This window comes from Fomitopsis serialis, assembly GCF_022376445.1.
Source record: "Fomitopsis serialis strain Sig1Antser10 chromosome Unknown B0H18scaffold_21, whole genome shotgun sequence".
Lineage (NCBI taxonomy): Eukaryota > Fungi > Basidiomycota > Agaricomycetes > Polyporales > Fomitopsidaceae > Fomitopsis > Fomitopsis serialis.
Window position 1 is genome coordinate 114,117 of NW_025954981.1, and position 19,178 is coordinate 133,294.

Sequence of the window (19,178 nt, forward strand, 5' to 3'; positions counted from 1 at the left end):
GAAATATCTCTTTGCATGCTTCTCCTGAGACTACGCCACCCAGCGCGGTTCTAGTCCGGTGGCGATGCCTCCGCGTGCACTGTGCGGCCAGGGTCACAGCGAAAGCACGTACGTTACACAGGATCATGACACGAGGCTACCGGGAGGCAAAGGCACAGTCGAAGCACATGCTTGGAGGCCAAAGCGTCCGTCTCTCAACACGTTTTCTGGCGGAGCCGCCCCTCGTCGGATCAGGGTGTACTACAAAGATCGTCCGGGCCAATCTCGGCTTGTGCAACAGTGCTTCGCTTTGGGTTCGCTAGGAGTCCATACTCCTCGGTACTCTTGTAATGTGCTCTCTCGTTTCGCTTTATAGTAGCTGGCTGACGACTGGCTTATTGTTAGATTACGGTTGATAATCAACACAATAGAGCTTCTGACAATCGCCACTGCCTGTGGCTCCATTGAATACCTATAACGACGGTCGGTCGCGACTCAAGAGTCCTAGGACTTGGTAGAACAAGGAATAGTGTGTGGCACTGCGACCTACTTCTCCGCCGACAAGTACCGGTGTCGCCCTCCCCGAATGAGGCATGTGCGTACCATCGGTCAGAAGTACCAAGGCGTCGCTGCCGTGCGATGACGAGTGCTCCCTTCTCGGGGGGCACCGCCACTCGCTGAGCTCGCCGCTTGCTGGAGAACACGCGTTCTTTGTTGCTCGTTTTGGGCGCTTCGCCACTGGTCAAAGCGTAGGTGCCGCAGAGCCCGCATAAAAGGGCTGCACTTTGGAACTCGGTCCCTCCACTCCTGCATACCAGCAACCCTCTCCCGCCACTCGTCTCAGCATCAACTGTCTTCTTTGTAGCCATTGAAGATGCCGTCCAACACTGGCAATGGTAGCAACACTGGCGACCGCAACGCCACCAACAATAGCGGTACCAACACTAACAACAGCAACCCCGGTAACAATAACAATGGCGACGGTGGTACGCTCGCTACTGTCTACTGCTGTGGTTGCGTCGCGTTCTGACAATTGCACGGTGCGATCGCAGACAACAACGCTGGGTTCGGCATCAACTGGAACTCCATGCTACACCCCGGGCTCCGGGACTCCGTGCTCGGGTTCCTCCGGTACACCACCAATGCACCGGCGGCAGCGCAACGCGAAGCGGCGGCGGCGCTAGACCGCTTCACCGCCGCTCACAACCCGCAGCCTTCTGGCTCCCAGCACCCGGCCCCCCGTCGTCGATCCGAACCGCCACCGCCTTACTCGCCGCCACCACCATCGTACGCATCGATTTTCCCCAACCGCATGCCGCCGCGACCAAGTACGAGCCCTCCTTTGTCGTCTACGCCACAACACTGACTTTGATACTTGGCAGGGAGTGGCCCCAGCTCGGTCCCGATCCCAATAGTCCGACAGCCCGACGACTCTGCGTTGCGTCGTGAGTTCGCGTTCTACGGCGAGCGCGACTTGCAGCGTGCCTTGAGGCAGAATGCAGCGGAACCTTGTATGTACCTCCATACTCGCCACCTAGTCTGCTGCTGACTGTAGCCCGCAGACGTTCCCGCTCCTGGCCCAGCTCCCGCGTCGACTTATGCTCGACGAGCCTCGAGTGGTGCTGCGAGGCCCGCGCCAGTCCCCTCTGCAGGTCCTAGCAACGCACCGAGGCCCGCGCCGGTCCCTACTGCGGGTCCCAGCAACGCACCGAGGCCTGCCGCCGCACCTGCCGTGCCGTCCGCTGCTGCGCCTCCAGCACCACACCCACCAGCCGCCCCGCAACCCGACGCTCCCTACGACTACGCTGCGAACGCAGCGCGGGTGTTGTCTCACCCTGATGGGGTCACGGCGCTAGTGACGATGGGCGACGCTCGCACGCTCCTCCGCCGGCTCTTCGCGACACCGGGCGGCACACAGGCGATCTTCGACGTGCTCGACGCGCAGGGCCTCGCGAACCAGCTCATGTCCACCGAGGAGGGTCTCCGCGCCATCGCCGAGGTCGCCGAACAGCGCCGCAGGGAGGCGCACGAGCTCGAGGAGCGTCTGGGTCGCATCGTGCGCGGGGTGAGGAGGACCAGTGCGTGGCGACAGGACGAAGACTGGGAGGGCGGTGTCGTACGCCCGAGGCCTGAGGGCGAGCAGCCCGCAGAGGCTGGGCCTGCCGACATCAACGAGTTCGTTGACGATGCAGACATGGCGGGCGCGGCGGACGGGGACGATACCTCCGATTCGTCCGATGCATCCTGGACGCAAGGATCGTCGAGCTCACCAGGATCGTCGGAAGCATCAGGATCGTCTGAAGCATCCAGCTCGTCCTCGTCTTCATCGTCAAGTCGCGGTACCAAGCGCAGTCGGGAGGAAGACGACTTCCAGTCTGCGTCTGGTTGGTCGACAGAGAGCAGTAGGGCCGTGCGTCGCAGGCTCAGTGAGGATGCTGGCGAAGGCCATACGGCCGCTCCCTCCACCCGTCGCCCGTTCGTTAGGGCGCCCACTCCAGGAATAGGGCTGATACACTATCCGCCAACCGCAGACGACCTTGAGCTGCCGTCCTCGGGTGCGCCTACTCCTGACCTGGTGGAGGATACCCGATCCCCCTCGGTGACTCTCATAGAGTCGGATGACGAGGCGCCTGCTGAGCCTCCAAGACGACCGCGGCCGAAGAAGACCGGCCGCAAGCGCGGCTCTAAGGGCAAGTGAAATTGAACAGCTTTTGTGGATTGAAGTCAGAGTTACCATCGTTTATACCCGTGATACCCTAACTTATTACTCATTGGATCTCGCGCGGAACTTATCGCAGGAGTTCGCTGGACTTCATCAGAAGCTCCGGCGTGTATACCCATTATACCCTCACTGACTTTCAACTGGATCTTATCTAGAGTGGTTTGCTTGCGAAGCGTTCGTCATACTGGTGTACTTCTGGCTTTTGTATTGCTGTACCGAATTCTATCTTTCTTCAAGCGCTGTATCAGCATCGCAACACTTCAACATCTTTTTCCGGGCTAGTCTCTTTCGGTCAACATGGTCTTCAAGTTCTCCGAGTGCAGTACAGTATCGTACATTAAACTTCGCTACATCCACTACAATGGACAACGGTCAAGATCAGTGGACGAAGGTCTGACAGAATACTACGCCTTCCTTATCTGGCTTATCATTGCTACAGACATGACTCCGAGTCAAAGCGCTCGCTTTCATGCTCGAAGGGCCATGTCTTTCCAACTGACATAGACCAGACTACGGCTAAGACCATTTGTTGCGCTATAGACAATGGCGCTCTTGGTCGTGTCGGCCAAGGATGTCGCCAAGATCGCAACGACAGTCAATCCCCAGGAGTTGACTGATCTCATGGCACAGGTCTTCTATAGCTTGTCCAAAGCAGAGAAGTCCACTGGCGATGCCTCAGGAATGCACCAGCCTCATCGCATCTCCGTACCTGTTACCAACCACACTGCGCTGTTCATGCCTTCGCGCATCGAGCCCTTCGGCACCGCCATCAAGGTAGTATCCGTTCCTACCTCTACGGCGCCACAAGCGGTCAGAGAGGCTGGATTACCGGGGACAACGCTTGTCCTGGACGAGACATCTGGTGCAGTCAAGGCACTTGTCAATGCCAGACAACTGACAGCGCTCAGAAATGCAGCCGGTACGTTCATTTCGCATGGGATACGACGAGGAGTCACGACGTATTGATGTCTAGGATCACTGCTTGCTACTCGCTTGCTCCTCGTCCCCGATGCGCAGCCTCGCGAACTGGTGGCCTTCGGAGCAGGTGCTCAAATCGCTGCGCATATATCTCTCTTCCTGAAGCACTTCCCAACGATCACGTCATGCACGATCTTCAACCGCTCAGTCAATTCAAGGCTATCAAGCCTCGTCTCCACCTTGAAAGCTGAGGTCGAGGGAGTTGGCATTGGTGCAGGAATTCTGCCCAAGGACGCGCAGGACGTGGCCTTTCGCAGAGCGGTGCAAGGAGCCGATCTTATCATTACCGCCACGTCCTCGACTGCTCCGTTCTTCCCCTCCGAATACGTCAAGCCTGGGGCTCATCTGTGTCTGATTGGCTCCTACACACCGCAGATGTGAGTCAAACTCTACGTCTCATGCAGACCTGCGCACTCAGGCTAATACGTTCTTTTCTCCGCAGGCACGAAATCGATACTGATTTGGTCAAACGCGCCGGTAAGATCATAGTCGACTCTCGCGCAGCGTGTCTGGTATGCACCCTATGCAATGCTTGGTCGACGAGAACTCACGTTTATCACGTCTTCTCGTAGGTCGAAGCCGGTGAGTTGATCACAGCAGGAGTCGGGCCATCCGACTTAGTTGAAATCGGGGAACTGGTACAACCCGACGCCAGTGGCTCAGCGTGGATCGCTCAGGACGAGCTGGTGCGCGAGGTACGAGCGGCCGGAGACGTCACAATCTTCAAGTCCGTTGGTGTTGGTGTACAGGACGTCGCCATTGCATCTGCCGTCGCGAGCAGAGCGGAGCGAGAGAACATCGGGACGATTGTAGCAGACTACGATGGAATGTCCTGAATAGATGGTCATAATCGAGCATAGTCCAGTATCAACAGCAGTCTATCCACATCATCATGCACTAGAAAACTATTACGCACGGAAACCTAACAAAGCAGTAACAAGCGAACACAGCGGTATACAACGATGCAGCGGTCGCGAGAGACGAGAGACGAGACGAGACGAGACGTAGGACGAGAGGGAAGGAAAGTGTACGCTACAGTGAGACAGGCGGGGGAGAGATATAGACAGTAACAGTCAGACGTTGCCGTAGAGAGATTAGATGTCTGTGTAGTATAGCCCGATAGCCAGGGGATAGGCAAGGAAGTGGGGGAAGAAAAGCGGGGCGATCGATATAGATAGACGGAACTCTAGGTGTCGATATATAAACGGGTATTATGCGATGCTGAAGACGTCCAGACGGTCAACAGCGCGTAGCAGTCTCAGTTATGATGTACTCACGTATCACTTCGTTAGGGTCATGCCCATGAGGAGGCATTCCCTACGGAACTCCTCTTGCTGAGCTTTCATTTTGGCGAGCAAGTCCTCCGCACGGCGGTTCAGCGCTTCTTCGCATTTGCGGAGTTCCTGCTCCTTCTTCTGATTCTCCTCTGCCTGTCTGCGCAACTGCCTCTCCTTGTCGCGCAGCTCATCGGCCTTCGTCCGCGGCGCACCTGGCTTCCGCCTCTTGTCCTCCTCTTGCCATCGCGCTTCTTCCTCCTGCTGCTTCCGAGCGACCTCCTCTTCGCGCCGCCGGACCTCCTGTTCGCGACGTCGCAGCGCTTCCTCCATGGCGCCCAGTCTGGTTTCGCGATCCTTCGAGTCCTCTTCGGCGAACGTTACTGAGCGTTTCTTGATCTGGGGCTCGGACGCAGACTTCCTCGGAGGCTCCTTGGCGTCTCTGGCCACAGGAATGGGCGGTTTCGCTGTGTCTGAAGGAGTACGGCTGAAGCTGTCAGTCCGTTGGCGGCCCTCCAAACGACGTCTAGCTTCCTCCTGCTGCTTCATGAAGGCCTCGAGCTTCTCCTTGCCGATTCTTTCAGCAAGCGCGTCCGCCTCTCGCTTGCGCTTCTCCTCCTCCTCGAGCTCTCGCTGTCGCGCCGCCTCCACCCGCCTCGCCTCTTCAAGTGCGCGCTGCTTGTCCTCAGGCTTGCGAAGTTGCTCAGCCTTGTGCCGAGCGTCTTGCTGCTTCATGAAGGCTTCCAACTTCTCTTTCCCAATCCGTTCGGTCAGAGCGTCTGCCTCGCGCTTCCTCTGCGCCTCCTCCTTCCGCCGCTCTTCCTCAGCCCGCCGCGCCTCCTCAGCCCGTTGCTCCTCCTCCAGCCGTTTCTGCTCTTCCTCAAACCTACGAAGTGACTCGGCCTTCTTCTTCTCCTCTGCAGCTGCTGCTCGACGCGCCTGCGCACTGAGAGGCTTAGCCTTCACTGTCTCCGCTTCCTTCTTACGTTTGGCCTCTTCCTCCTTCCGCTTGGTCTCCTCTGCCCTGCGCCTGGCTTCCTCTTCCTTCCGCTTGGCTTCCTCCTCCTTGCGTTTGGCCTCCTCCGCCGCCCGCTTCGTTTCCTCTTCCTTCCGCTTGGCTTCCAGCTCCTTGCGCCGCGCCTCCTCCTTCTTCTTGCCCTTGCCGCCCTTTGCCTTCGTCTTGATCTCCTCAGGCTCCTCGGGTAGCGCTCGCGGAATAGGCGGATCGTCCACCGGGGGCTCTTCGGTGGGAGGCACAACGGACTCGAGTACCTCCGGAACGATGGTGGCGCTGTCACTACCGAAGTTGCTCATCTCGGCCTCGATCATCTGCTCGAGCTCGTCCTTGTCGAAGCCGGAGGCCTCCCAGTCACTGTCGCCTTCGTCGGACGCAATGACCACCATCTCGTCCGACCTCGGCGACTTCTGCTCGGCCTGATTCGAATCCGCGCGACTTCCGGCAGACTGCCACAACGACTGCAGAGAAGACTGGCTCGCGGATTGCGACGACGACTGGCTGCTCGTGGAGGTCTGGTTCGACATCGGGGGCGGTGGGCGGAAATCGGGCAGGTCGAACGCAGGCTGGTACGGGCTCTGGATGCTGCGCGTCTCGTCGTCCACGGTGAACGTCCGCGGATCGATAACCTGCATGCTGAAGGCCGTGGTGTTCGCCGCCGGTGGGGGTTGTGGCGTCGACGCGGCCGCGTGACTGGTGCTTTGCATGAACGCGAACAGGTAGCTGTCCGTGCGCGTGACCTCCGGCGCAGCGAGTGGCGTCTCAACCTCGTTGCTGAGCTTCGACGCCATGCGCGAGACCGGTCGCTGGATCGGCCGTGGTGTGACGGACTGTGCCCGATCGTAGAGGTGCGAAACGTGGGTGAACTGGACAGGGATCTGCGGCGTCTGCTGGACGTCATTGCCTATCGCCAGCTGTAACTCCGCACTGGCTAGGAAGGACCGCAGGTCGTCTGGACCCGACGCGTCGTGGTCGTTGGTAGCCGCAACCTGCTTACCAGCACGGCGTGGGGTCTCAGCGGGTTTCTCGAGGTCGCTGGGGATGTGCGCGCGACCGAGTTTGGATGGATTCTTCGGAAAATTGTGCGGTAGGCCGGTCGGCTCGTCCATCCGCGGAATCCACCGCTCTAGCGCCGACCGGAGAGGATCTGCGTCGTTGCGCGACTGTTCACCTGCTGACGAATGGGTCAGATGTCTGCTTCCGTTAATCTGAGGGGATGGTACCATCGCGCCGTGGTTGAGGCTGTGCCGGGTGCGCCCATCGCGGGTATCGGGTCGTATCGTCGAAGCCTCCGCTGACGGAGTCGTACCTCACGGAGGAAGGACCATCGCCAGCGGCGTATCCGTCGAGGCCAATGCGCGATGGTCCGGCGACGGCGTTGGCGCTTCCTCCAAAGGCAAGACGCGAGGACGCGCGATCTTGGCTCTTGTTTGCCTTGCGAGTTGCGTCCCAGAGGCTTTGCTGTTCGCGCAAGAGCGATTCGGACCATCCGTCGTCCGGTGGGGCGCCCGCAGCCAGACGACGCAGCTGTCGCTCGTACTGCATTTCGGCGTCGAACTGCTCTTGAGCCTTGCGTCGGATTCGGGTCATCTTGACTTCATAAGTGTGCTTGACGTTCTCATTGTTGGTGTGTTCGTAGTCGTTAGTGGGAGTGGTGACATAGTGCATCTCTTTTTCTTTCCTCGCTTCGTCGACGAGAGGCTGCAGCGCTTCGGAAATTCGCCTGCGGAGCTCCTTCTTCCATGCCAGGTCGGGTTCGTACGGCGCATCCTGGTAGTACGCGCCGTCGCGCTCGCTCGGGCCCTGCGCAACGGCGGCCATGGGTATCACAGAGGGGAGGAGAGGCGAAGGAGGGCGCGCTGCCCAGTGGGCACCCGCGACGATGATAGTAGTGGCACAGTGAAAGGAGTCAGTTGGCGCCGAGCGCTGAGCCTCATGGCATCCATGCCTCTCGGCCGAATGCGACTTCATTTGTCGCACGTTCAAACTCCTCCTCACACGGTCCTATACAGGTCCTAAACATATCTTCTTGAAAACAATCTGAAACCAGTGTCAATATGACTGTGACAGTGTCAGAGGGAGCGACAGCCCAACTGAACTGTTCAGTCACGATATCCTCGGCGCCAGAGCCCCCCTACAGTTGTCCAGAGTCTTGCAGAATCTTGCCCTCTGTAGCGTGAACAGCTGTATCGGACCGGGCTCTCAGCCACCCTTCCCGTCCAGACTCCAGAGCATTGCTCACCTTCCTCTGGCAGGTAAGTCGATCCCGTCACGCCTTTGACACACATAGACGGAGTTCAGCTGGTTTGATATGGGACTACCGAACGCAGCGGACATCGACGGCCAGGCAGCGGTGACCTTGGCTACGGTGGCCCAGGCAAAGCGGCACAGTACTAGTGTCCTGATTCACTGGATGCCAACATCCGACGACCTCCGCTCCTGTACGCGCTTTGTGTGGGTCCCAACGACGCGGAGTAAGCTGTGATATTTTTGGCAAAAATGAACACCGCTGCACTCCTGTGATTGGTGGCACACCTGCTAGTATTGTATTGTTATCTCAAAAATCACTGGCATGACCGTCATAAGCACTGACTAGCCTCATATCAAGGCCCTCGAGGCCTCCACACGGCGCACGCGAACCTATTCGACTGACAGAGTAACAGCGTGAGCTCAGAAAGGCTGCTGAGGAAGCGTACAGGCGGAATCTGAGCCCTTAACTGTTCGAACTGATATCATATGTTTTACTTGTCACAAGTCCCAGGGATGTACTCGGTTGATGCTCGGCTGCGTCACTCAGGCTGCGACGATACATCGCCAAAGCTCTTGATGAGAGAGGGAAGGGGGAATCGATGAAGACGAATCGGGTTTGAAGTCTGTTTAAATACTAAATCACGGATGCCATGGCATGTGAAGAGCTATCGTAGAAGCACACCAAAATCGGCCAAGGAGAGCGAACGTTGGACAGATTTGGAAGTTGTCTTGCTATGTATGGAAAGTGCTGGATGTCAAAGCCACGCATGACGCAAGGATGACGTCGTCCATAAGTACGGAAATGGACACCGAATACATCTTTCGAACTGCCACACGGAAAAGGCGATGATAGGATCGCTCAGGACCAGGAGCCAAAAAACGAGAATGAAATGGGTCAAAGGACACAGTGGAAATGAATTAAACGAAAAGGCAGATAGACTCGCCGGACAAGGAGCAAGCAAACGAACAATAGACGACCTGAAAACTGAGATACCTGCAACGCTGAAGCTCTCGGGAGCGAAATTAACAACACTCACCCAGAAGCTTGCATACAGAGGCATCCGGAAACAAACAATGCAAACCTATAAGCAAAGAAATAGGACGGTACTGAACATCGTCAAAATCATTGATTTCGCAGAGACGCACCATGATAGATCGATATCAGAGGCCCAAATCTGGACAGGAATACGAAACAAAGACCTAAGGAGAGAGATCAGGTATTTCCTATGGATGACTATACATGACGCCTACATGGTTGGATCGAACTGGCTACGACCCAGCTACTCGGAGGAGCTGCAAGCAAGACACGAATGTCAGATATGTGGAGTCGAAGAATCAATGCAACACATACTGACCGAATGCGACGCCCCGGGACAAAAGGAAATTTGGGAACTCACAGAAAAGCTATGGAAAATGAAAAACAAGAAATGGACAAAGCCATTGATAGGCGGGATCCTAGGATGTGCGAACGCGATGTTCAAGACAGAGAAAGGCAAGATATTGAAGAGAGACGCACGACTCTATAGGATCCTAGTATCGGAAGCGGCATACCTGATATGGAAGCTACGAAACGCCCGAGTCATCCAGTCTAACGGGGAACACCACTCATCGAAGAATGAAATAACAAACAAATGGCTCAACGCAATAAATGAAAGACTGACGATCGACTGCAAGATGACCAATAACAAAAAATATGGAAAGAAAGCGTTGAAACCAGCACTAGTAGAAAGCACATGGAAAGGGGTATTGAAGAACGAAAAATACCTACCTTATGATTGGACGACAGGAAAGGTTGGGGTTTTAGTGGGTATAGAGCCAGAACGGTCGCGTACAGGGGAGAGGCACATCGGAGATTAGTTGGCGCGATGATGATGTGCAAAGACGACGACCAAGCTCAATTATCGAGTCCCACACACAGTGCGTAAAAGCATTTCCTCAACGGTGAACAAACAGATATATAAACACATGCACAATATGCTACTATGCTACCATAAAACAACCGGGGTTCCAATCCCCCGATCTTTAGCGGGTACTCTGGGGTCGACTTGTCGACTGCCAGACCCAGCGCCCAAAGGCGCAACGCTCCACAAAAAAAAAAAAAAAAAAACTGCCACACGGATTATTGGCTTGGTTTATTCGTAAAATCCTCATGTACTTAAGTAGCTCTGATGTAGCTTCCCAAATGAATAAATGTGACGGGCTTTCGAGATCAGATACAGAGGAGGAGGAGTAACATGAGTGACTTGCGGGTAAGTATTGGTGGGTACCACAATTGGTATCAATGGTTTGAAAGTCCGCTTACCTGTCCATGACAGCGTATCGTCGCTTACCTCGCGGCCCTTGCGTTGCTCGTCCCCTACGCCCTGCAAAAATTTTGATTCATTCTAAGCGCACCCAGAGGGCTGGAGCTGCTGAGACGGTACGTTCTTACGTGTGCGAGCATGCATGCAGCGTCTTGCTCCTGGTAGTGATTGAATGCGGTCTCGTCCCCTCCAGTGAGTGCGTGTATATGTCGCGATACCCCGTTCTGCGTTGGTTCAATATAACTCATCGCCTTCGCTTTGGTCAACGATAGAACAAACAGCGGTGGGGCCCAACATGCGCGCGTATAGGGGTAAGATGACTGGGATGACTGGAGAGGTGGTGCTTCATACGTCCGCGACGGGGCAGTATGGCTGGCTTGACACTGGTACTCACACAATCCAGCCTAATTATTCAACTCTCCGTCAATCTTGCTGACACATGGAAATACAGTGCACCTTGACCACTATTTCGCGGACGGCGCGTTATCTTTAATCCATTTCGTAACATCGTCAGCCCATTCCTCGCCCTCTCCCGTGCCCAATGCCCAGTGGGGGCTGAGATGGTTATGATCCTTCATCTTGACAATCGGTATCTGTCTGCCCAACTTCGTCTTCAGCGTCTCCGTGAAGTCCTCACTGTTCTCGGTAAACCCATCCAGCTCCCTCTCACTCACGAACACGATGACCTCGGGAAAGCCTGCCAGTAGCTCCTGCGGTGCCTTTCGCAGGAGCGCTGCGGGCATGTTAGCCTCGACAGAGTCCCAGCTACCGTAGAGCTGGAGAACCGGGTCGTCGGGGCTCGTGCTCTCGTCGCGTTTGAAGGTGTACGCGCCACCTTGGAGGATGACGCCGTGGATCCGGGCGCGCACGTTCGGCGGAAGCAGAGTGGTGTGAAGGAGAAGGGTGGACGAAAGGGCTGAGCCAGCGGAGTGGCTCATGAGGAATACGTGGTCGAAGTCGGCCTGGATGCCGCTGTCGGCGAGCACCTCATCTGCGTTCGCGATGACCCAGCCTATGGCATCCCTCATGTCCTCGACGGGTTCAGGGAACTTGGCATAAGGTACGAGGCGGTAGTCAGAGATGACGGTCAGCATCCTAGGGGAATGCGATCGTGAACTTCTATGATGAAGAAGCATCCACAGGCGTTACTCACCCGCGTTTGGCGAAGTACGCACCAGTGTTGGAGTATACGAGGTCATACGGCGGCGCGAGCCTGCGATCGCCCTCGAAAAATCCGCCACCATAGAAGAAATAGAGCACCGGCACATTGCCAGTCGAAGGGATGGCGTCGGCCGGAGGATAATAGACATCTAGCTGATCGGTGTCGTTGACGTTAAGAGCTACAATGCGCTTTGCGAACCAATTGTGGTAACACACACCTTATGTCTGTCCGTGCTGCCATACTTGAACGTCCTTGACTTGACGCTCTCGATGTCCGAGCGATGTTTCTCCAGTTGTGGCGAGAACGCGTCTCGGACTGGATGCGACGTTAATCATGGCGATCCATATCGATGCAATGAAACACGATGTATGGTGAGGTACGTACTAGGTTGGTGAATGAATGGGATAGCTGTCACGTCCTTCAGGTTCTTGATGATGTCCATGATGGCTGCTCTCAGAGGTCGTGATGGCCGGGAGAGGAAGAGAACATCACGTTCGCATTTGTGGGCATGCGACTCGGGAACGCGTTGTGTTGCTCTCGTAATCCCACGAGGATTTGGGCCGGTGTCATATGTACATGTACACTGGCAGTGTCCGTTTCCCGTGTTTGATGAGAGTCTGACATATTGATACTCACTATATATTCAACACTTCACACTGGTGGTCTTTCGCGCTCCTCAGGCCTCAGGGGTTTGATCTATGTAAGTACCGCGACCTTCATTTCAAGTTTTCTGAAGGCGACATCAGCAGATCACGGAGATTCAAGATCGGGCGGGGATAGAAAGTTTTGATGGGATGTGGCTGAGTGTGGCGGTCACGATCAGCCTGAGAGTAGAGGGGCTCGGACACAAAGCATTCAATGTACTAGTACACTCTTACGCCCCTCTACCCCCGGCGAATGGGGAGGAGACTGCGTGACAGCCATTGCTGGCCCATGATTCACTGGAAGTACCGCCGACTTCGGATGTCACTGTTAGTAGTAGGCATTTGTCACGGTTGATCAGTGGGATCCGAGGAATGATTGGCCTGAGATGTTTGAGTTGGTGGCCCTTCTCAAATGCCACAGGTGAGTTATCAGTAGTATACCACGGCATTTACTCGAGCTAGACACATATTATGCTGACGCAATTTTGTCGTGAATCCATCCGGTAACCTCCTCCGCCCATTCTTCTCCTGCTCGCGGCCACTCCACAGCGCCCAATGCGGACTGATGTGGTTATGCCCCTTCATAAAGTTTAGCGGGATATCTCTTCCCAGCCTCGCCTCCAGTGCTTCCCTGACTCGCTCCTCATTGGTTACGAAGAACCCATCAGGTTCTTGCTCCCTTGCCAACATGATCACCTCTGGAAATCCTTTCAAGACCTCGTCAGATGCCTGGTTCAGTAAAGCGATCGGCATATTCGCCTCCACTTCGAACCAATTGCCGTACAGCTGGAGCAACGGATCCTCAAGGCCCATACGCTTGTCCCGCGGGAACCTGAACATCCCGCTCTTCAGAACGATACCGCGGATGTGTGAGCGCAGTTGAGGTGTCAACAGCGTGGGATGGAAAAGAAGGGTGGAGATGTAGATCGTTCCAGCAGAGTGTCCCAGCAGGAAGACGTGGTCGAAGTCCGCTTGAATACCGGTTTGACCTACGATCTCGTCCGCTCCATTGGCGATCACCCAACTGATGGTGTCCCTAACGTCCTCGATTGGCTGCGGATACTTCACATTGGGCACGAGACGGTAGTCGGCGATGACGGTGAGAATCCTAGATCGATGTACAGTATAGGTCGTTCACTCTGCGTTGCTAGTAGAATAGGTGCAGCCCACTCACCCTCGCTTTGCAAAGTAAGCTCCTGTGCTCGCATATCCTAGGTCGTATGGTGGGGGGAGCCTGCGGGAACCGCGCACGAAGCTGCCGCCATAAAAGAAATGGAGAACAGGTATCTTCCTCCCGCTTGTAGGACAAATATCCTCAGGTGGATAATACACGTCTAGCTGGGGAATACCACTTCAGCTGGGGACTCGAGCTTGTGCCTTGATATAGGTTGTATAATACATACCATATGCCTTTCTGCGGTACCGTACTTGAATGTCTTCACATGGACACCCTCTATCTCTGCCCTACGCTTCTCAAGGTGAGGCACGAAGGCGTTCATTGCTGCATGCCAGTGTTTAGGGATATCGACTGATTGGTTCTGTGAAGTAACCTACTTGACGTGTTGATCAAACGAATTGCCGTGACCTTCATGTTCGCTACGACATCCATGTTGAAGTGACGGTTGATGGACACAAGATGTCCTGACACAGTACCAAGTCAAATGAGATGGTCTGTGGCACCTGGTCGGATGCCTTGTGTGCGCAAGCGTTTCTGCTATAAATGTTATCGCGAAGTGTTGCCGCTACAGTTCCGATGTGAAATTCGCATCTAATAACTGAACTTGCACGCACGCACCGAAACTCACAAGGCCTGAATCCTGAGATGCTCTCTGGTCATGCTATCTGAGAAGCTGTACTAGCCCCATTGAGTGATTCTTCGCAGGCCGCCCCTGAACTGTATCTTAAATCGCTTTGATTGCCACGTCTGCAGTGCGTCCGAGTCCGCCGGTGTCACGGCATAGCGATCTCGCGTACCCCGTCGGTTTGCTGAGATGGAAGGATCCTCAAAGTATCCTGATGAACGGATCTGTATAGGTTTTTGATCGCCGGAGGGAGAGAAGGCGTACGGTCGCAATGTAGTTCAGCTTTCAAGGCCCACAAGTACAAGCACGTCGAGGACTCTCGAATCTTAGGACCGAGAAGAAACGAGTGCGGAGTGCGATCAATAGGCATAGTCACTCTGAGGGGACGTGTACCAGGTTCCTTCACTGTCCCAGCCACGAGTCAGGATACGCGCCCGTTAGCTGGTGCACACCGTTGGAGGAATATGTTGATAGCGCTTCAGGCGATGTCAGCCTCAAAGCTACTGAAACATATCAAATCAGTATATAAGAGGTCAAAATGTAAAATGTATGGCTAAGCGAATATCTGTCGTCGCTCCAGTACAAACGTCGATGAACGAGTCTGCAGCGAGAATCGTCCCTCCTGTGTATCTGTGACATTCCGCACCTCAAGCCTTGACGAACCCAAGCTTCATCGGCAGCTCGGGTACCAGGTTCATGCCAACAGTCGGGTACTGGATACCAGCCACATTCCAGCGTATCTCCTTGCCAGACGGAGCGAAGGTGAAGTTTGCCAGGAGCACGGACAGGACTACCTCTGCAACAGGCGCGATCGAGGTCAGTGCCCGGCAACCCATGTGTCACAACGCTAGAGACTTACTCATCTCAAGCTGAGAGAACTTGAACCCGATGCACGCGCGTCCGCCGCCCAAGAAGGTCATCCTGTCGCAAATTAATCTAGTCAGCTGACCCTTATATCGCACTAAGAAGCGTAGCGACTCACAGATGCGAGTACACGCCAGGGATGTGCGCGTCCTTGACGACGTCGGGCAGGGGGTTCAGCCAGCGCTCGGGCTTCCACTCCGCGGCATCGGGGCCCCACAATGCCGGGTTGCGATTCGACGCGAGGATGCCGATGTGGACGATCGTGCCCTCGGGTACGGGAATTTCGTTGATAAGTGTACCGTCGACGCCGCGGATCGGTGTTGAGAGGGGCATGACGATGTCCTGACGCGTCTTCCGGATTAAGTGTGGGACGGGAGCATACCTGCGGCAGGACCTCGGTCAGTATTTTGCGTCCCCTATCGCAAAGTAAGCGCGACGTACAGACGGAGGGTTTCACGGCAGACGGCGTCCAAGTAGGGCAGCTCGACGAGAACGTCGTACGGGATCTCGGGGCCGTGCTCGCGGACGGCCTCGAGTATTTCTTCACGGAGCTTGTTCTGGACGTCCGGGTGCTTGGAGAGAAGATCGAGTGTTCGTGCAAGCGCGTTCGAGGTCGTGTCCATGCCGGCGAAGATGAACGTACTGCATGCAGGGTCAGTGCTCAGATAGCTGCCGAGCACAAACAACGGGAAGACATACGCCATCTGTCCGAGCAGCTCGTCCTCGGGCAGCTTGTCCTCCTCAGAAGCATTCGTGTTCGCTTGCACTGTGGCGAATTGTCAGCGCTGTCGCGTTCACGGACATGGGTGTCGTAGATGCTTACTGAGCTTGCTCATGACGTCCTTGCCCTCACCGATCTGATGCGTGACGGCTTCATCTCCCTCGCGCATCGCCCGCTTCTTCTCCTCAAAGATCCTGCGCGAGTGGTTCTGAATCTCGTCGGATATCTGCTTCGCACGCTTCAACTGTACGTTGGGGATGAGGTCAATCAGTTTGCGCTGGAGAGCCGGGGGGCCAATCTTCGTAGCGAGGGGAAGGAGAGGTCGGACGAGACGGAGAGGGAAGAGAGTCGGGCTGCAAATTACACAAGAGATGAGCCGGAGTGAGACTTGGAAGCGCATGACTGGACGCACACGATAGCCTTGACGGCGGTACCCAGATTGTGATCCACCGTGTCCTTGACGAGTGGGTCAAAGGACCATCCTAGGCCGGCCTGACCGACGAGCTCAAGCGCGGTGCGGCCCATCCAGTCGAGGACGTCGACTTGTTCTTGGCCAGCTTTGATTCGCACAGCAATGGCTTCTTGGAGCTTGGCCGTTATGTTGTAGAAGATGGGAAGCATGTGTCGCATGTGCGCGACGGAGAAGACGGGATTCAAGAGCCGGCGTTGCTTGCGGTGACGTTCCCCAAGGGTAGCGAGCAGACCGTCGCCCAACATGCAGTGCATTGAGCTGATAATGGACAGTGATGAGACTGTGTTTGTAGGATCAGACGCGAGCGGACTTACGCAATGAACTCGGGCGCCTCCTCATATATGTATTGATCCTTTACGATGATGCTAGAGAGAGCGGTAGGATCGAATACGAAGAGCTGCCTGGTCTTTGTTCGAAGTAAGAGATCTGCTCGTAGCAATGAAACCCAGGCACGCCGTACCCCCAACATGCCATGTAATTTCAAGACAGGACCGTATTTGAGGCCTATTCCATGGTTGAAGTCCCAACCAGCACGATCGAAGAGTTGCCCCAGGTTCCCTATCGTAATGCGGTGTAAGGGTCATCATCTGTCGGGACAGAACGTGTTGATAAGCACCTTTGAACCAATGACCTGACGGGGGACCGGGGATGTTGTCCAGGGGCGAACGGCTGAAGTAATTCTTCAAGACATTGAAGAGCACGTATGCCGTACCAAGAAGCGCGACTACGCGCAGAACACTGAGAAGCAGGCCCATTATGTCAACTGTAAGTGAAGAAAAGAAAGAGAGACGGCAGTAGACAAAAACGAGGAGGTTGGTAGGGAGCGTATGGGTCAGATGGCAGTATATATACCTGGCCGGAGGGTGAGTGGGATCCAGAGGGAAACACGGTCGGCGCGTTCGTGTTGTATAGCCAATTTCATACGATCACGGCTTGCTTGGTCTCTAGATTACCATTGCTTCGGCACGGACGAACGCATCATGCTGCCCAATGGTAAGGCGGCAATCTGTGCGAGATTCGACGATCAGTGGGTATCGCTGGGTAAATTGCAGACTTCTGGAAGCTGTCGTGAAGTGACGCCCAGGCCCTTGAAAGGTCGGGCTCCTCCATCCTGGGCATGAACCCGGGTTTGTGCCATCCGAGTCGCCGCGCTTCAACGGAATGTGGCGCCAGCCCGCACACTGCACGGCCATGCTGCTGTTGTTGTTACGATGATTGTCGCAAACGCCGTCAAGTCGCGTTCCGACCGGTAAGTAGGCTGACTGTAGAGGATCACTTCAGGTTGCAGGCGAGCCGATGAGATCGAACCGACCCGCGTCAAACCCGCGTCGCGCGCAACTAGAGTCTAGCGTGCCCGAGAGACTCGGTCAGGACTGCGACCGGAACAGCCCGTCGGCAACACGCATCACCTGTACCTGGCTACTACATACCTGGCTTCAAAACTGAATACGCGAACTTTGAACAAAATAGCAAAGCGCAGTCGAAGACAAATTTGTATGGCAGACATAAGGTGTGTCTGTATGCATGCCAACTGCTTAACGTGTCATTGTCAAACACAGGAGAGAGGCGGCACAGTATGTCAGAACGAAGCTCATGCCAGCGCGCATTCAATACAAGTACTAGGATCCTCTACGATGTCATTTCCGCCCAGACCCCAGAAGCGCGCATACGTCGATGTGCTAATGCAGAACCCTGCCTACGCAGCTCCAACATCAAAGTCAAATCGCTACAGTCATACAGTATCAGTGTCCGATGCTAAGTCGTGAGTCAAAGCATGTTGTCATTCTACAAGGCCTCGTCATATTGATGTCCCATTCTTGCATCCGAGCTTGGTTCTGCCACTCATGGCCCTCATCGCGAAGCACAGTGTCTGGTCATGCGGCCAGCCGGGAACACGAGTACTACTAGCTAGTACCCAAACCCCATCGTCACGACATCACTCCACTATTCAGTTTGGTTTCGGATCGTCCGACCTTCACATGTGCATCTGATAGGGCTTGTCTCCCGCACGGTGATCCAGCTGCCCGAATCGTCGTGCTATAGGTGAGTTCTCAGCCTCCCGGTCTCGCTCTCGCCGGGCTTCGTGAAGCGAACGGATTACGTGCTGAATCAGTGTGTGGTACGTGACCTCCGACTCATCGGGCATCGCGGTATAGGTAAATCACTCGTCCAAGTCTGCATAGCTTTCGTCAGGTCTCATTGAGCGTAGTTCTCAGACATGCTTTCTCCGAGACCTCGGCCTTCAAAGGTCCATAGGCCGGGAGCGCATGGATTTGATCCGAGTCGGTCGATTGTGCCGCTGCACATACAGCAGGTACCATGTATACGTACGCCAGGGTAAGCCTCCGATTGGCACGGTTTCATCGCTCACAGCAGGTTTACCATACCGCAAGCCGCGTCGGCTGAGAGCCTGTCAGCACCATGACCTTCCTCCCCACGACGGAGAAGAATTCGAGACCCTGGCCTTCATTGTTGGCGATGCAGGAGAACGAGGCGGGCATAGCTCGGTGTAGGTGCTGGCAATATGATAATGAGCTCCCCGTTGCATCGAGAAGCATCGCGGATGCTCTAGCGCTCGGCGCTATCTCACTTCCTACGAAAAGAGCTGCCTCACTGGTGCAGACGCACCAAAGGTCCATCTGGTCTGACAGCCCGTTGTGACTGGTTCGTGCCGCGCTCGTTGTCTGTGCGTGATGTGACATTGCGCCATCACTCATCGACTTGTCTGTTTAGCTCTTCTCTGCCCTCGCTGCGCGTAATGCTCAGCCCGGCTCGCAAGCAGGTTGCACACTGACTCAATGCACATTACGGAACCGTCGTATACAGTGGTCAGTCTCTTGAATCGTCTATGTATGCGCGTTGCTCAAGGATCCCTTCGCAGTCTTTCCGAGAATGAGCTCTGTCGGCTCGTAAGAGGCTCGGCTCCTACAATTGCCTCGTGTGATTCTGAAGAGCCGGTGAACACGGAGAAAGGCTGGCACGAGTTGATTAT

At 55.4% G+C, this 19,178-nt stretch overlaps 7 protein-coding genes across 7 annotated transcripts; 3 read left to right on the forward strand and 4 right to left on the reverse strand.

Annotated features, from left to right (window-relative positions):
- Nucleotides 1–628: 628 nt before the first annotated feature.
- B0H18DRAFT_997976 (uncharacterized protein) lies at nucleotides 629–2,946 on the forward strand. Its single transcript, XM_048045480.1, has 4 exons — nucleotides 629–965; nucleotides 1,032–1,307; nucleotides 1,362–1,490; nucleotides 1,542–2,946. The coding sequence occupies exons 1-4, from the start codon at nucleotides 854–856 to the stop codon at nucleotides 2,675–2,677; spliced, it is 1,653 nt and encodes a 550-aa protein (XP_047895203.1). The 5' UTR covers nucleotides 629–853; the 3' UTR covers nucleotides 2,678–2,946.
- Nucleotides 2,947–2,964: 18 nt separating this feature from the next.
- Nucleotides 2,965–4,909, forward strand: B0H18DRAFT_220991 (NAD-P-binding protein). The gene is made up of 5 exons (XM_048037184.1): nucleotides 2,965–3,092; nucleotides 3,141–3,620; nucleotides 3,675–4,056; nucleotides 4,122–4,191; nucleotides 4,252–4,909. The coding sequence occupies exons 2-5, from the start codon at nucleotides 3,245–3,247 to the stop codon at nucleotides 4,513–4,515; spliced, it is 1,092 nt and encodes a 363-aa protein (XP_047895204.1). The 5' UTR covers nucleotides 2,965–3,092; nucleotides 3,141–3,244; the 3' UTR covers nucleotides 4,516–4,909.
- A 2,127-nt stretch (nucleotides 4,910–7,036) lies between these two features.
- On the reverse strand, nucleotides 7,037–7,959 carry B0H18DRAFT_997980 (uncharacterized protein). Its single transcript, XM_048045481.1, has one exon. The coding sequence runs from the start codon at nucleotides 7,937–7,939 to the stop codon at nucleotides 7,172–7,174; it is 768 nt and encodes a 255-aa protein (XP_047895205.1). The 5' UTR covers nucleotides 7,940–7,959; the 3' UTR covers nucleotides 7,037–7,171.
- An 845-nt stretch (nucleotides 7,960–8,804) lies between these two features.
- On the forward strand, nucleotides 8,805–10,075 carry B0H18DRAFT_1093996 (uncharacterized protein; the record flags this gene model as incomplete). Its single annotated transcript, XM_048032363.1, has 1 exon — nucleotides 8,805–10,075. Exon 1 carries the CDS (start codon nucleotides 9,065–9,067, stop codon nucleotides 10,073–10,075), a length of 1,011 nt encoding a protein of 336 aa, XP_047895206.1. The 5' UTR covers nucleotides 8,805–9,064.
- Nucleotides 10,076–10,574: 499 nt separating this feature from the next.
- B0H18DRAFT_997984 (Alpha/Beta hydrolase protein) lies at nucleotides 10,575–12,362 on the reverse strand. The gene is made up of 6 exons (XM_048045482.1): nucleotides 12,320–12,362; nucleotides 12,068–12,266; nucleotides 11,901–11,998; nucleotides 11,675–11,835; nucleotides 10,794–11,616; nucleotides 10,575–10,713 (listed from the first exon to the last, which is right to left on the reverse strand). Exons 2-5 carry the CDS (start codon nucleotides 12,123–12,125, stop codon nucleotides 10,986–10,988), a joined length of 948 nt encoding a protein of 315 aa, XP_047895207.1. The 5' UTR covers nucleotides 12,126–12,266; nucleotides 12,320–12,362; the 3' UTR covers nucleotides 10,575–10,713; nucleotides 10,794–10,985.
- Nucleotides 12,363–12,756: 394 nt separating this feature from the next.
- On the reverse strand, nucleotides 12,757–13,936 carry B0H18DRAFT_953671 (Alpha/Beta hydrolase protein; the record flags this gene model as incomplete). Its single annotated transcript, XM_048042203.1, has 4 exons — nucleotides 12,757–13,435; nucleotides 13,502–13,665; nucleotides 13,731–13,828; nucleotides 13,882–13,936. 4 exons carry the CDS (start codon nucleotides 13,934–13,936, stop codon nucleotides 12,757–12,759), a joined length of 996 nt encoding a protein of 331 aa, XP_047895208.1.
- An 840-nt stretch (nucleotides 13,937–14,776) lies between these two features.
- Nucleotides 14,777–16,941, reverse strand: B0H18DRAFT_931349 (cytochrome P450; the record flags this gene model as incomplete). The annotated part of the gene is made up of 10 exons (XM_048041727.1): nucleotides 14,777–14,925; nucleotides 14,989–15,050; nucleotides 15,112–15,375; nucleotides 15,435–15,635; nucleotides 15,693–15,759; nucleotides 15,817–16,067; nucleotides 16,127–16,444; nucleotides 16,501–16,592; nucleotides 16,647–16,744; nucleotides 16,803–16,941. 10 exons carry the CDS (start codon nucleotides 16,939–16,941, stop codon nucleotides 14,777–14,779), a joined length of 1,641 nt encoding a protein of 546 aa, XP_047895209.1.
- Nucleotides 16,942–19,178: the final 2,237 nt, after the last annotated feature.